This window comes from Chanodichthys erythropterus, chromosome 24 (assembly GCF_024489055.1).
Source record: "Chanodichthys erythropterus isolate Z2021 chromosome 24, ASM2448905v1, whole genome shotgun sequence".
Lineage (NCBI taxonomy): Eukaryota > Metazoa > Chordata > Actinopteri > Cypriniformes > Xenocyprididae > Chanodichthys > Chanodichthys erythropterus.
Genome location: NC_090244.1, coordinates 10,670,979 through 10,688,123, shown reverse-complemented (window position 1 = coordinate 10,688,123; position 17,145 = coordinate 10,670,979). Strand labels below are relative to the sequence as shown.

At 38.1% G+C, this 17,145-nt stretch overlaps 1 protein-coding gene across 13 annotated transcripts in view; it reads left to right on the top strand.

The window, feature by feature from the left end:
• akap13 (A-kinase anchoring protein 13) overlaps positions 1 to 17,145 on the top strand; it is a 114,027-nt gene that overhangs the window by 33,025 nt on the left and 63,857 nt on the right. For all 13 annotated transcript variants that reach the window (XM_067379099.1, XM_067379097.1, XM_067379096.1 and 10 more), the window contains 4 exons: positions 4,972 to 5,155; positions 9,209 to 9,395; positions 9,721 to 12,025; positions 13,051 to 13,124. In XM_067379099.1, the coding sequence (XP_067235200.1) occupies positions 4,972 to 5,155; positions 9,209 to 9,395; positions 9,721 to 12,025; positions 13,051 to 13,124 (2,750 nt within the window). The remainder of the gene's footprint in view (positions 1 to 4,971; positions 5,156 to 9,208; positions 9,396 to 9,720; positions 12,026 to 13,050; positions 13,125 to 17,145) is intronic.

The window sequence follows — 17,145 nt, the reverse complement described above, 5'->3', positions numbered from 1 at the left end:
CATTGTTTCCTCCTCCTTATATAAATCTCATTTGTTTAAAAGACCTCCGAAGAACAGGCGAATCTCAACATAACACCGACTGTTACGTAACAGTCGGGATCATTAATATGTATGACCCCAATATTTGCATTACACAAGGGCAGCCAGTATTAACGTCTGGAAGTGCACAGCTGAATCATCAGACTAGGTAAGCAAGCAAGAACAATAGCGAAAAATGGCAGATGGAGCAATAATAACTGACATGATCCATGATAACATGATATTTTTAGTGATATTTGTAAATTGTTTTTCTAAATGTTTTGTTAGCATGTTGCTAATGTACTGTTAAATGTGGTTAAAGTTACCATCATTTCTTACTGTATTCACGGAGACAAGAGCTGTCGCTATTTTTATTTTAAACACTTGCAGTCTGTATAATTCATAAACACAACTTCATTCTTTATAAATCTCTCCAACAGTGTGTAATGTTAGCTTTAGCCACGGAGCACTATCAAACTCATTCAGAATCAAATGTAAACATCCAAATAAATACCATACTTACGCGATTAGATATGCTGCATGACGAACACTTTGTAAAGATCCATTTTGAGGGTTATATTAGCTGTGTGAACTTTGTTTATGCAGTGATAGAGTCGAGAGCTCGGGAGGGGGCGGAGAGCGGGAGATTTAAAGGGGCCGCAGCATGAATGGGTGCATTTCTAATTATGCCTCAAAATAGGCAGTTAAAACCATTTTTAAAAAAAAATTTATTGGGTATTTTGAGCTGCAACTTCAGACACATTCAGGGGACACCTTAGACTTATATTACATCTTGTAAAAAAACGTTCGATGGCACCTTTAACATTTTGTTAACATCTGCATAGTGAAGTTACAATGCTTAGACCGTGGACACTGTGCCTTCAGGGAAGGCCTTCAGTACAGCCATGAACCAGTTTATTTATTTATTTTTAAGTTGTGTGATGATTCAGAATGTTAGTCCACTCTAGTCTTATTTTCCTACTACTTGTTCTCGTATCAATTCAGGAACACTATGTCAGATAATCTAAAAGCAAACATTCCCGCCCTAATAAAGTGCTCTTTTTGGCACGGAGCATTTACACAGCCTATTAAGTCTTGAATAAAGTCGTAGTTTTTGTTAATTTGGAGCAAAATGTATTTTCGATGCTTCAAAACTTCTAACTAATCCACTGATGTCACATGGACTACTTTGATGATGTTTTTATTACCTTTCTGGACGTGGACAGTATACCGTACAAACACTTTCAATGGAGGGACAGAAAGCTCTCGGACTAAATCTAAAATATCTTAAACTGTGTTCCGAAGATGAACGGAGGTCTTACGGGTTTGGAACGATATGAGATATTAACGATATTAATGACATAATTTTCATTTTTGGGTGAACTAACCCTTTTATATGTGCTAACACTTTATTTTGATGCTCCCCCTACAGACATTGTACTGACTATAAGTAACTTTGCAACTACATGCCAACTTATTCTACTAACACCTAACACTAACCTAACGGTCTACTAATACTCTGAGAGTTAATTGACATGCAGTTGAAAAATTAATTGATGTTAGTCGAATGTCTGGGCCATCAAAATAAAGTGTAACTATTGTTTTTACTATATATTTGGTTAAATAAATGCAGCCTTGGTGAAAGATTGTAAAAATCTTATCAACCTGAACCTTTTGAGCGGTAGTGTTTGTGTAACTGGCTGTCAACCAGACAGGAACTAAAAGGAGAACTGAAAATAAACTTTCTGTATGATTATGATAATCAACCGGAGCAAAGCTAAACAAAAGATTGAACAGATATCAGACAAATGCTTAAAGCTGATGCAGTCATAAACACCCAAACGCCTTCCTGTTCTCTGTCCGATCATGGTTAATGTTTTTGTGCACAGCCACGTATCCTTCTTAGTGGTTATCCACTGGGCAGAAATATGAGCCTGTTTATATTAAGTGTGCTTGAATGAGTGTGTGAATCCGGCCTATGTGTGGATCCAAACAATTGCACAGCGAGGAATCATTCATCAGGGCAGCTGACGCGACAGCAGATTCCCGGCTCTCATGTGACTCGAGCTTGTCCTCTAAATTAGGCACAGTCTGGTTCCATGTAGGAGGTGTTAGGGCGGGCGTGGTGAGACCTGGACAGTAGTCAGCAGGAGATAAGGACCAACAAAGGCTAAACAGGCTCTGTTATGTCATAATAAGCACAAGCTTATCTCTTATAAACAGCCTTGGTCTTAAATAACTCATTCAGTAAAACATCTGAAAGCTCCGCTACCTATTCATGTAAAGTTTAGCTCACTGAGCAGAAAGGGAGAAGACAATAGCAGGTTTTATCTGGTACCTGAGCACATGTTGGTAAGATTTTGTATTTCCTGCAGATTTAGATTAAGTTGCTGTGGACATTAGATGTAGCGATTCATTTAGATCTTGTCTTTTAAAGTTCGCCATAGTCATTGTTTTCAGAAACTCCTAGAGTTGACCTGTCTGTTGAGGGAGAAGGCGAGCTGTGTAATGACTCTCCAAGCTGTAGCATTTGTTGCAGCTGGCGCTGGGCACCTGGACCGGCCCTGAAACCAGATCTACCAACGGGCTTCTTGCCCAGTGCCTCAGTGGGCATGTACTGCCAGCAGCCTTCCATAAGTGAAATTAAGCACATTATATAAAACATAAAAAACCAGTTAGCTAATAAAGACTTTTTCCACTGTGTAAGATAGCAACTGGGAATTTTCTGGTATTCGGACACGTTGCATGGCAAATATTAGATGGTATTTATGGAAAATGAGACTTGAGTTCTCCTTTAAAGGGATAGTTCATGCAATGCATTGGCATTGTTCATGTTGTTCCAAACCCGCATGACGTTCTTTCTTCTGTGGAAAACAAAAGAAAATATTCGAGATATAACTGTTTTTCTCCATACAATGAAAGTCAGGGTGAACCAAAGATGACAGACTTTTGGGTGGGTGGTATGAGGGTCAATTATTTATTTATTTATTTTTTTTTGTCCAAAGGCCTTAATAATAATAAAAAACAAAGATATGACATCCAAAGTATGTAAGGTACTGTAGTACAACTAGATCTCTATCTTTTATTTTGAAGTGTCAAAAGTTCATTCTGTTTAACCGACCAAACAAGCGCTTTCATTTGTGATTAAAACATCTTAAAATGTTATAAATGTATATATTTTTTATTCTGGCATGATTTTATAACATCATATATCAACATAGTGCAAAATGGTATTAAAATTATGTGTAGAAGTCGTTGCTTTGTGATGAGAAATAATGCCTGTAAAAATGAATTTCATTGATGTCATTTGGAGTAACCGATATAAAGGGACCATTTTGGATCAAGTCATGCAGTCAATATCATGTGACAGGATGTGACATCATTCAGACACCTGCAAAGGACTACATGGTTGTGAAGCAAAATAACAAACTCTCTTTTAACTATTTAAAAAATTCACATTTTCACTTGCTCATACGCATGTCCAAAAACTTCAGGTCATTCGGTACAACCGCTATAAAACATGGAAAATGTTGTAATATTTTAAAAACTTGTACTAAATATAAAATGTTTGATTTTCCTTTTGCTAGCTAGCTAGATATTAGCCTGTTAGCATTGTTCGAATATATCGTCATTCGGTATAACCAAAAGTGTCATTCGGTAAAACCGAAATTTTGGTTAAACCGAATGACTTTTTTGGTGACAAATTTTGTCCATCTTGTAAAAACTGACAAAGGCAGTGTTAATTGATTATAAAAACCACAAAATCTCATTAACACTTAATAAAACTTCAAAATGAACTATATCTTCATAATGTTTTTTTTTTTTTTTTACACTTTTAAAAACCTTATTTGTCAGTGACCCATAAATGTTTTTCAATAGTTAATAGATTTTGACTGGAATTTGAATTTCCGTATATTTATATACTAAAGTGCTTCATAGTCTGGGTTTTGTCACTGTTTACTTAATGCCAAGGAACATAAGCTTTGTATATAATATTTATTTTAAATTTTTTCTTTTTTAAACGTATTGTTTTGATTTATTGGTTGATTTGTTTGTTTATTGTTATTCAGGAATGACCTATATGAATTTTGGGTGAGTAAATTATGACAAAACTGTCTCTTTAAGATGGGGAAGTTAAACTTCTCTTATTGCATTTCATTTTCATTTGAAAAAACATGCAGGTACCCTGTGTATGGTTATGATACTACAGTTAAAAAAAATTACTATGGTAACTGAAGTGTTTTGAGTCTGGGGGACAACTATAACACAGCACTGGGATACAAGTTATGTGACACCAGTATTTTCAATATAATGTCATGTCCACACTTGTGTCTCCAATCAGACGGTGTAGTGATCCTGATCTGCTGTTTCCAGTGCCAGATTACACTTCACCACAGCTTCTTTTTTTCATGCTTGGGGCTTCAAATTAGTTGTTGGATCCTCAGTGGGCCGATTAAACGAGGGCAGTCTCATTCTCAGCCTCTCATTAACCAGCAAGAACAATCCTTCCTCTGTCTCTGTTGCTTTCACAGAGAACCTCATTCAAGCTTCCTGAACTTTTTAAAACAGCACTCTGTAATCTGTCTTTATGATAAATGCCTTCAAATACGATCATTTCTTTCACTCAGGACCCCTCTCTGCCTCATTTTTTTTGTTCTCATTGTAAATGATCTATTAAAATGATGTTTGCACAAGTTTGTCAGGAGATTCTGTTGACAGAGGTCGAGGGAATTGTGGGGGTGGTTCTTGTTCATGGGCTTTACCGGCTCTCATTGGTTCTGAAGTTGCAGGGGGTGGGGCCTACAGCTTCGAAGCCCCATGAAGCAGTGAGTGTGGCACTTTCCATGAGGCAGCATTATCAGAAATATGCATTAGATAATATTGTGTTTTTAAAGGGCAAGGAAGAAGTTTCAGACTGCAATCTTAACCCGACTCCTTTTTCCTCTCCTGTAGAACCTGGACCACAAGACACACTTTTGCACTTTGCTGCAAAGCGCGGACTACGCAAGGTAGCCCTCTTTCTTCTCCAGCAACCTGGAGGAAGAGAGGCTCTCCGACTTCCCAACAAACAGGGTCGTACGCCGGCCAGGGTCGCACAGAAGAAAGGACACTCGCAGCTCCAGAAACTGCTGACAGAGTAAGTGTGCAAAGAAATTTATATCCTTAACGAGTATTTTTGGCTCGTTTTCTAGTAACATTTTTGACTCTCAAGGCCACCTGCCACCTCCCATTGTCAAAAACAATATTTGAAGGCTTCCCAAGAAATTCATGATATGTCTGCTATAATGATAGAGCTGTAATTCATCAATGTATTACAGAAATAGTAGCAAAAAAATAGTGGCATTGAAAAAATTTATATGAAATTGATGATAATTTAATAATATAATATAATATATAATAAAATATAATATATAATAAAATATAATATAATATAATATAATATAATATACTATAATATAATATAATATAATATTTAATATGAAATTGTCAATTTCATATCAATTTTTAAGGTCTATAATATTTTATCAGATTTTTTATTTTTATTTTTTTATTATTTTTAAATAATTATTCATAATGTTATAATATAATATAAATCTTTTTACATTTTAATGTTACATGTAAGAGCAGAGTTTAACAAACAGAACAAATAGTGTTTAGTGGAGTGTTGTGACCTTTGAAATGCCTTAAACAAATACAGCTTTATCGTATTTGTCACACTCAAACAAAATGTTAAGTCATAAAGGTGAAGTTTGTAAATTGTTTTTCAAATAGGTGTTCCAAACACTCTCCCTGTCTTCCATTGGTCAGACAAACAGATCCGTTGGGCTGGTTTGATTTCTAAAACAGAGCAATGTTGGACTGAGTCTAATAGATTTATATTATATTATATTTTGAAAATGAGGTGAGATTTAGTGTTGTTTTCTGAAGAAAGGAGGATGTTGAAATGTGGGGGAGATAAGAGCAAAGCACAAGGACAGGCCATGTGGCTCTGAGCTCTTTGTAAACAGTTAAAGCCTCATAAGCTGTCTCAATCTTTTTAAAGCAAGCCAATGCAGTCTACAACAGAAACCGGTTTAAAACCAACAAGATCCTGTCTGCAGATTTACTCCGTAAAGTGGCATTACCTGTGTGTGTGTGTGTGTGTGTGTGTGTGTGTGTGTGTGTGTGTGTGTGTGTGTGTGTGTGTGTGTGTGTGTGTGTGTGAGTGTGTGTAACAGAGACATTTAATTTTATCAGCTTCCCCCAGCCAGTGCTCTTCACAGTCTATGGCTAGCAAACCCGTGTCGGACTGGTTCCATACAGTACAGTATGTTCCCCTACTTGACTATTCTGAAAAAGGGCACCAAGGTAGTCTGAAGGATAGAGGAGAGACCAGACTCAGTGTTGGTGTGCGATCTGTCCTCCCTGGATTCAAGAGTCTGTTATAGGAGGCCGTTAAGTGCTCTGGTTTAGTGCCTCATTTAAAGCAAGTGTACTGAACCACAGCACACCCTTAGACATTGCCTCAGATCTTTCCTTCAAAGATTATGGTATTTCGTTGGTGGTTTTCTAAAACATTTTGATGTGCTTTTCTCATGGATTTCTATGAAGTCTGAATTGTTAACTTAATCATTATTCTATTAATATATATATATATATAAGGTAACATGTGGGAAGATGCCTCCTTAAAAGAACACTCCAATTTTTTGAAAATAGGCTCATTTTCCAACTCCCCTAGAGTTACACAGTTGAGTTTTACCATTTTCGAATCCATTCAGCCAATCTCCGGTTCTGGCGGTACCACTTTTAGCATAGCTTAGCAATGATACTGTATTACGCAGTTACATCTCTCACAAATGTCTCCAGTAGGGGGTCACAGGTGGTGCATAATATCATTGTGTCTGCTGCACCCATGATACGGCAGCAAAGTTCCTTGATTTATTACGCCGGAATGAGAGTATAGTTCCTAGCCATATCGGCCTAGAAAATCAAAATTTAGCACACGATGTAACTACAGAAGAGTCACGTTTTAAATAGGAAAAATATCGAAACTCTTTGGTCATTTTTTTTGAGCGAGATGCTATTGGTCTAATCAGATTCAATGAACTATGCTAAGCTATGCTAAAAGTGGTACCGCCAGACCCGGAAATCGGCTGAATGGATTCGAAAACGGTAAAACTCAACTGTCTAGCTCTAAGGGAGTTGGAAAATGAGCCTATTTTCAAAAAAAAAGTAGTGTTCCTTTTAAGAACAATGTGGATTTACTTTTAAACTGTAACATATTTAGATAAAAATTTAGCATGTGCAGGATGATGATGTATCGGCCAGTGTGTTATAGGAAATAAATAGAAACATTTGCAAATTTAGTTGTTATAGCACAAATGTAAAATATTAAAATAATGGGTAAGATGGACCTGGTGTAAGAAGCCCGCCTGGCTAAACTTTACACAATGTATGAATGATTTTTGATATAATTCTTATTAATTTTTTTTAATGAAGTGTCATTTAATATAAAATGATAAATCAACTATTGTTGTTTATTTATTTATTTTTTCAATTTAGTTGAATAATTGAATAACCAATTACAGACAAAGTAGAATCCCAGTAAAAGAAATTAATCGGAAAGGTAAAATTATTCTATGACTTCTATACAGGCATATGCATATTAACAATATTTAATTGACTATATTTTAATTGAAGATATGTCATAATAGAAACACTGTGAAATGATTTCACTCAACTAACCTATAGGTTTTAATGAAAGTAAAGATGTATGGTGGTGGTGTCTAATTTGATCTTTTTACTTCAAAATAGAAACTATTACTTTTATTCCAGAATTCTAAAAGAATTCCTCATTAACAAATAAACACAAAACGCTTTGATATTCAACATCATACAAGGTCATAGAACACTATTTTCCAGAGGCACAACATGAATTATCAATTATCAGGAGAGAAAAATAAGAGGGGGTGGGGGGGAATCTTAATTCATGTTACCCTAATATATTTTAATATACATTCTGATTTTTTAATTTTATTTTTATTTTTTTTTATAAATACATTATTATACTTACCTGTTTATGATTGCACCTTTTAAAGATTATAAGGTATAATGCATTATCAATGCTCAATTTTATGTGTTATCATGTTTTATAATAGTAATTAAATTTATGTATGTATAATAGTAAGTATAGTAACTGTGGTCATTTTGAGTGTGCAATTGATTATGAAGTGCATAATAGGGCATTTTGAATACTTCATAATTCATAATATAATTTTCCATATCTAAATATTATCTCATGATGTTACCAATTTAAGTCATCATGTTGTATTCATAGATTTATCTATTAAATTAGTGATAGAAGGGAAACAGCACTTATACATGATGATTCATTCAGCTCTCCAGTGCTTAAGTCGTGAGCCTTTCATCACATCTGCCATTTGGCTAGTGCTCAGACTGCCTAAAATATTCCTCTCAGGTCTGCAAGACCGTAAGAGCTTCTCCTTTTCACTTTGCACTTTAGTTTCCTGTGGGTGATGTCACAGGGTTGCTATGGATACCCCTTTGGACCTTAGATACAGAGTAGGTGAAAACAGTTCCTGTTGTTACCCATGTGTCAGGGCCTGGGGACAATCTGAGCTAATCGCACACACAAAAACACTGACAGTTGCATATTTTCTCTTTTGAAAGCTTGTAGCTTTGTGATTCTTCTTTCCCTTGTCGATAAGAGACCGACAGATATGTAAAGATACATCATGTTCAGCTGTGTACTCGTCTTAAATGTATTTACAGCTTGTTTGACTGTTGAAACTGCCACCAGGAACTTCAATTTCACTTTTAAATTAATCACGCAATTGGTCTTTTCCCTATTCTATTTTTTTCTTCTCCCCATGCGAAAAGAAAAAGCAGAACAGGTTTTTACACTAGTGAGAATGGGTTTGTTTTTTCATATCTTTGTCTAAAGGAACAATGAAATTCTTGTTGTCCGAGCTCACAGCAACATTATGACAGATGTAAACCTGTTTTAAGTTTATGTTGTTTGTTGTTTAAACAAGTGATTTTTCACACTTGACATTCTGTGTTCAATAGGCAACAACAATCAGTATTCTGTATTACTTCCCATCCTCTGTAGGTGTGCTGGGTGTGGCCTTGCTGATTCAATGCCTCGAGACTGGGTGTTCACAAAGTTTGCTATGTTTGTGTTGGGCAGGGTTGACAACTTGCCTGAGCTGGAGACAAAAACATCCAAGTGGCGTTATCCAGAAGGCAGAGTTCTGCGACACCACCCCAAGCTAAACACTTACACCCTGACGCTGGAGGATGTGCCAGGGAGTCCCACACCTAGCCTTCAGTGTGATGTGGAGGAACTCCAACGCCTCATTCAGTCACATCAGAAGGTGAGTCAGTGATTTGGGAGTCCTCCGTGGCAGTAGGTAGGTCTTATTTTCTTGCTCTGCAACTTTAAGATCACAGTGATATTTCCAGCTGGGTACGATCAGCAGGGTTTGTTTGTTTTTTGTGCTAGAAATCTGCAGGAGGTTGCTATATGTGACTAAAGGAAGTGACTAAATGCAGATCACAGACTAATTTCTGTCTTTCTCGCTCTCTGTGCACGCACTCTTGCTCGCTTTCTCTGGGTTAATGTTTAATGTCAGTTTTAATGAGGACTGTATAAGGCGTTCTGCTTTATTTAATAGCTATTTTTGAACTTTGTTTATTCAGGAAGATCCTCTGACACAGCATAAGCCAGCACTGCTGATTCTTAACAGGGACTCAAGTGATAGCACAGAAACTGCTGACTGCCTACCGCCCAACACACTGGAGCCTCAGCGTCAGGAACCCAACTCTGAACAAGAAGAAACCTGCCAATCACTTTTAAACAGCTCTGCCGTTGAGGATTTATTGTGTCTTCGTCAAAACGGCACAGGAGATCATGTCCAATCGCAGGACTTTGAGGTGGAGCCCGAACTGCCAGCTGTAGGGGATACTGGAAAGGCTTCAGATAAGGCTGACTGTTCGCAGCGGCGGGTAGAAAGCGATTCTGTGACTTTCAGTGCCCCTTCCTGTGGAAATCAGTGGGAGGAAGCTGATATAGAGCTCTGCGTAATCAGTGCCAAGCAGGGGGCTGCTTCACAGCCTGATAAAGGGAACGAAGAAGTGCAGGAGACTTGCCAGAGGAGTTCAGAGACTGAAACAGACTATAACGCTCAATCTGGCAACCTTGAGTCCCAAGACATGGGCCACGCACAATCTCAGGGTCTCCTCCCCACGGAAACTAGTCAGCCTTCACAAAGAGAGGTGGAGAGCGAGGGGAGTACAGACCTTTGTTGGCGAGGGGACTTACCAGAGGAAAGGGAAGGGGAGACGAGTAGCAGCCAGGAAATAGGCTTAAACTCTTCAGAATTTTCTTCCCGTGATCCAGAGGAAAACGGTCAGCGCGACAACGAGATCGAATCCAAGCTGCCTACAGAATGCTCGGTGAGAACAGATGAAGCTAAATTGACTTTAATTCAGGTAAATTCAGAAGTTACCTCGCCTGTACGAAACGATGAAACTGTTATTTCTCTTGGGGTTGACAAGCCACAAGGTACTCTAGAGACAGAGACAGGAAATCTTAACGAACACACCAAAGGCAACACTGAGTCAGTTTTTGGTTTGGTTGCAGATGACGCTAGCATAAAGCAGAACTCTGTATTTAACATTTTAGAGGAAGATTCTTTGGTGTCGTCAAATCTCCGGCCAAACATGGCACCAGCACCGGTACATAAGGTTAGACGAGGACTCTCACCCGTTCCCGAGACTTCCTCTTATGAAAGTCCAGCTGTGGATGCCTTGTCTGAGACTACAGAAAGTTTTCAACAGCCACACCAAGTCACACAATCTTCAGAAACTGCATCAGACTGTCAGGAATTTTTGTTGAATAACACAGCTTGTGACGTTAATGCAATAGCAGAGGTTTCCGTTGGCATTACTGTGGAGGTTTTACCTTGCCAGATTGAAGGGTCTCTGCCTGATGAAAGCAAAGAGGAGGTAACCCCTAATGAGACGATACAAGACCCTAAAGAGCTCATTGGAGATCCGGAATCTATTGAGGACATTGTTGTTTCGGAGTTGGATGACAAATCAAATCCTTCTGATGAACCTTCTCTGCCAGCTGACTCCGAAGTCGTTATTGGAACTGATTTACAACCGGATGTGTCTACAATACTGTCTTCTGAACATTCTGGAGGTGATATAATTGTAGGAGCACTGTTAGGAGAAGAGGCATCTGAAGCACTTGCTCAGCCAGACTCTATGTCCAAACTGGTGGAGAAAATTCCTGAGGAATATTCAAATCAAAATCAAATTTGTGAGCCAGGGGAACCAACGGTTCTAGTTAAGGATGTTGCTCCAGAGGAACCTGTACAGGAAAGGGAAATTGACTCCACTTTACAGGAAACACTGAGCAATCTCCCTGATCCATCGGAAATCACACACAATGATTGTGCTGAATCCAATGCAGAATCTTCCGAGGAGAGTGCATACACACTATCAGAACCTACTGTTGAATGTGTGAATGGCCTAGACCCCTCTTGTGCCTCACTCCTAACAGAAAGTGAAGACAGCCGATCTTCTGAGAGCCCCTTCGCTGATGGAGTAAAGATCTGTGCTGCAATTCCCGATGGGGAAGAATGTGTCGACATGACTACCGAAATTAGTGAGACGACTGTCTCTGGGGACAGCCCATCCTCTCCCATGGACACTAACAGTGGTTCTGCTCTGGAGAGTTCCTCCATGTCTGACCCACTCAATGCCTCGTCCTCAACAGCTGAGCTTACTTCCCCTTTGGATATTAATAGTGGATTGCACCAGGATTTGGAACGCACTTCCCCAGTGGATATAGACAATGATTTGTCTGAGGAAGTGCAGCCTTCAGACACACCTGACAGCCTGAATGGATTACATCAAGATATGCTTGTTAATTTGATGGAGCACAGTGAAACTGTACGGCAACATGCTGAGGAACTGCATGTGGAACACATGACAGGTAATGCGTTTTTATTTATCACTCTGCTGATGCTGATATAGATTGTTTAAACAGTTATTTTAGGGAATCTGATGCTATCAACTCTACTTTTTACCATCCCATGTAACAGCTGTTTGAATTGATCTTGGACTTTGTGCTGCTGCTAAATTAAGTTTGTTTTTCATGCCATTCTAGTCACATTGTTCACAGCTGAAGCTAATTGATCATTAGCTTTACTGTATTCCGACATACTTTTATGTGTGATTGTGAATGCAATGGTGTTTGCCTTACAGAATATATATATATTCAGATATTGATATTTTTAGTAACATTCAGTCAGTTGAAACAAAGCTATTTGGTTTTGATAGATCAGTGGTTTAGGTTTCCATCCGGAAGGGAAAAACTTTTATTGCCATTCAGGTAACTGTGTTAATAGGGAGTGTTTGCAAACGATAGTGTGTATTTGCAGCACATTGTATCCTGGCAACTTGGTGATGTCACCTCTGCCTCACATCACAGAATGAAAACAGTTGAAAGATTGTCAAGGTAGACGCCCAGCTCTTTTCCACATAGATGAGAATTCAGCATTGTTCTACTAATAGCTGCTTGCTTACTGTATGTGTTATTTATATCACATTCATGGAGTTGCTGATCTCATTTGAAATGGAGGAATAAGTCACTTCCTTTGATCAAATGCTATATTGCTGTATTGGTCAAGAACACATCTGATTGGTCAGTCTTATCCTGATTTGTTCATTTTTAAGTAAACGAATATACCTACGCCACTGAAATGTTCAGTCCTCAGACATGAATCAGCAGCTGAGTTAATGAATGACTTATTGATTTTGGGAAGTTTCAGTTAAGTCACAAATGTGAATTTCACTGAAACTGTGGGTCTTATACAAATGAAACATTTTGTTGCTCATACATGAAAAACTAGCCTCATCATCTTCAGCATGTTTCAGAAAATATCAATGCAAATAAGCGTTTCGTCCTTCTATCAGTTACAAATTCTAAATGTCTTTTGCCTTGATTCCACCTCACAGATGACAGCACTTTAGCAGAGGATGTGGTGGACGGACCCCAAGACTCCTTAGCAGACATAGCGAATTCCGAAGTGGTGAGTAGTCTTTGGATATTATCCTCAATCTGCCATCCAGTAAATAAATCAGTAACATTTAGACCTCTAGGTATGAGTCACTCAGCATTTGCTTCCAGCCACCCTGAATTCTCAGTAGCTAGGAAGGTGGTAGTTTCCCGAAAGACTCCACTGACCAGATATTGAGGGATGTATTCAACCTGACCTTCTGTTGTAAATCTGATTTCTCCGCCTGGTTGTTAAGTCTTCTGACGCAGGTCTGAGTTGGAACTGCTGAACTCTCTCTCATAAGGTCAAACTGGCAGATATGGGAACGCTGCCACCCTGCAGCTCACACTGTGGTTGTGTGTGTGTGTGCTGTCCTTTTCTCATGGAGGAAATATGACATCACTCTAAACACTTTTTTTCCCAGTTGTGTGTCAGAGGGGATGATATCAGTGGCAAGAATACTTGGAGGGTGGAAGGCAAGATGTGATGGCTCATTTATGCAGGCTAGCAAGAGTGATAAAGTGAGATGTCTATCTTCATTCTTTGGAAGTCGTTGATTAGAAGTGTTCTCCATATCGCTAACTTCAGTTGTTTATTTTATCATCTTCCTGTGGGAATCCATATTGTTATGGCTGCTTCCTGTGCCTCCTAATACGGTTTTGGAGCACCTGATATGATCTAAATTTATTGTTGAGAAATGTTTTTTGTTTTGTTTTTTGGCTGATGAACAATAAAAAACATTGACAGCCAATCAGAATCCACCTGACTTTAAAGAGCATTTAAAGAAGCGCATGACAAAACTGCAGCGCACGCTTATCGTCTGATGGTGTGGACGCTAATGTACTTTTTGTTATAATTAACTTTTATAGTTATCTTTTTTGGTGCGAATGGGCCTTAAAGGGTTAGTTCAACCAAAAATGAAAATTCTGTCATTTATTACTCACCCTCATGCCGTTCCACACCCGTAAGACCTCCAAATTAAGATATTTTAGTTGAAATCCGATAGCTCCGTGAGGCTTCCATAGGGAGCAATAGACACTTCCTCTCTCAAGTTCCATAAAGGTACTAAAAACATATTTAAATCGGTTCATGTGAGTACAGTGGTTCAATATTAATATTATAAAGCAACGAGAATATTTTTGGAGCGCCAAAAAAACGACTTATTTAGTGATGGCCGATTTCAAAACAATGCTTCAGGAAGCATCGGAGCATAAATTAATCTGTGTGTCGAATCTGCTGTTCGGAGCGCCAAAGTCACGTGATTTCAGCCGTTGGCAGTTTGACACGCGATCTGAATCATGATTCGACACGCTGATTCATTTATGCTCCGATGCTTCATGAAGCATTGTTTTGAAATCAGCCATCACTAAATAAGTCGTTATTTTGGTTTTTTTGGCGCTCCAAAAATATTCTCGTCGCTTTATAATATTAATATTGAACCACTGTACTCGCATGAACCAATTTAAATATGTTTTTTGGTACCTTTATGGATCTTGAGAGAGGAAGTGTCCATTGCTCCCTATATAGGCCTCACGGAAGCTATCAGATTTTAACAAAAATATCTTAATTTGTGTTCTGAAGATTAATGAAGGTCTTACGGGTGTGGAACGGCATGAGGGAGAGTAATAAATGACAGAATTTTCATTTTTGGGTGAACTAACTCTTTAAGGCAATGGAAACTGATGCACATCTTTGCTAGCATGTTGTAGCTAGCATTCTTTTTGTTGTAGTTGTAGTGGACTCAAGCAAGTAATGTAAGTGACATTACTGAGTTATATAATAGGTTTTCATTCAGTCTGAGGTGAAATTTTTTTTTTTCCTTTAAATAATTTAACAGAGATTGCTAAGTCTCAATTTTTAAACCATTAGCCTGCTTTAGCTGCATTCTTCCAGTTGTATTTGGCCCAAGGCCCTGTTTGAACTAAGTAATAATAATTAACAAAGTTATTTGATTGTCTGATCATTTTTACTCCCCCCCCCCCTGACCTTTCTCTTGTCAAAGTAACCTCTTCTGTCTTGGTTGCCTCTAAAAACAGGCTACTTTTACACTTATCTGCCATCTGGCATGCAGACTTGGACTGCATCGTGGAGTCGTGTAACTACATTGTCAGCATTTGAAAGAAATTACACTCTGGAACATTCTATCTTAAGAGACTCTTGAGATAAGAGCAGGGGCCACATTCACAGAGCATCCTAACTATGCTCTAGCATGCTGACTTTGCTTTAGCTAGTCAAGATCACAAAAAAGCTAGTTTCTTATTAGCGGTGCTTGCTAGGCAGTATTAAACTTGGCTCACATTTTATAATGAATGGTTTGAATCTTTTTTGTATTGATTTTAACTTTTGTCATACTTAATGCTTCTGTAATTTTTAATTTATGAAGGCTGATTGGAAATACGAACTGAGATTACATCCTTCAGTCCAGTTTGTTATGCTAACAAATTATGACAACAAACTCAACTGATTTGTGTTTTTTCCATATCAAAAGGCTCAGTCTTCACTTATGTTACATTTTGGAGTTAGTTGATTAATTTAATAAGTTTTTAAGTTTTTAAAGATTTATATTTTTAAGAGGCTTTATTTAAGAGAGGAGATTGTAATTATAATTAGCATTATCATATGTTGTCACTGCTTTGTTTTTTGCTTAGACCACTGAATCATTCACTTTAAGACCAGGAACATGCTTTAGGATTCATTTTTTGGATTCATTAAAAAAATAACATGCACTTATGATGGATAATAAGTTCTTTGGCTGTTTTTAACTTATCCTGTGGTGTCTAGAGTGCTGTGGCTCCCTCTTGTGTTAGGATGCAATATAACTCCTTCCAGATGTGCATTGAGCTGTGTAGTAGTCTACATATGTGTTAGAGAAAGAAGCAAGGGCAAAACACACAGACTGTGGTCTCAATATGCCACCAGCAGCATGAGGGCTGCCTATTCTCTCTTTCTTTCTTCGGCTCTTTTCATCTGTGCTTGTGCGGCAGGCCAGATGCATTGTGGGAACCCCCTTAAAGGAGTTCCTTTTTCACTAAACATCAAAACTATTAAACCACACAAGCCACCCCTGGGAAACAGATCCTTAGTGTGCACACTCGCAAACACGCACACAAACACAAACCCAATGTGTAGTGTGTTGGAAAAAGGGAAAAGGCTGCCTCTCAAGTGCTGGAATGTGAAGTGTAAGAATGGCGTGATGTTGAAGAAAAGCAAAGGGCTGGTGTTGGTGGAGTGGGAGGGTTGAAGACACCACTGAGGCTGGTCTGAATCCACACACACTCCTTTGTATTGTTCTCGCTCGATTTCTGTGCTTCTGCTCACCCTTTTCATGTCTTCCTCCTTCTGTTTGTTCTCTCATTCCCAGCGTTAGTTCATCCAAAAAGTCATTTACTCACCCTCATGTTGATTCAAACCCATATGACTTTCTTCCGTGGAACACAAAAGGAGAAATTTTGGTCACTCTTTTCAATGCATTTACAAAACTAAACAAAAGATTCCTGAATGTCTTATAAAAATGGTCCATATAATGTGTGCACTATATTCTTCCGAAATAACAGGACGGTTTTGTGTAACAAACTATGGAAGCTTGTTTCTGCCACTAAAAAAATAAAAAAAGGTAATTGCGACTTTTTATCTCATAATTGCGAGTTTACATGATATAGGCCTAACTCGCAATTGCGAGTTGTAATGTCAGAATTGCGAGATATAAATCACAATTGTGAGAAATAAGTCAGAATTGCGAGTTGTGTCAGAATTGCGTTATAAACTCAGTTTCGAGATATAAACTCGCAATTCTGACATTATAATGCAGTTGCAGCTTTATATTATGCATTTCTGACTTATAACTCAAAATTCTGATTATGTAACTCGCAATTATGAGTTTATATCTCTCAATCTGACTTTATAACTCAAAATTCTGACTTTATAACTCACAATAGACCCTTTTCACATTTCTGGGTTTCTCACAAGCGGAAGTCGTCATAGCTGGGTAAAATCCTACTGCGGTGACTGAGAGAATACATTAAATATATTTTCTTTGTGTTTCCATTTGCTTAAA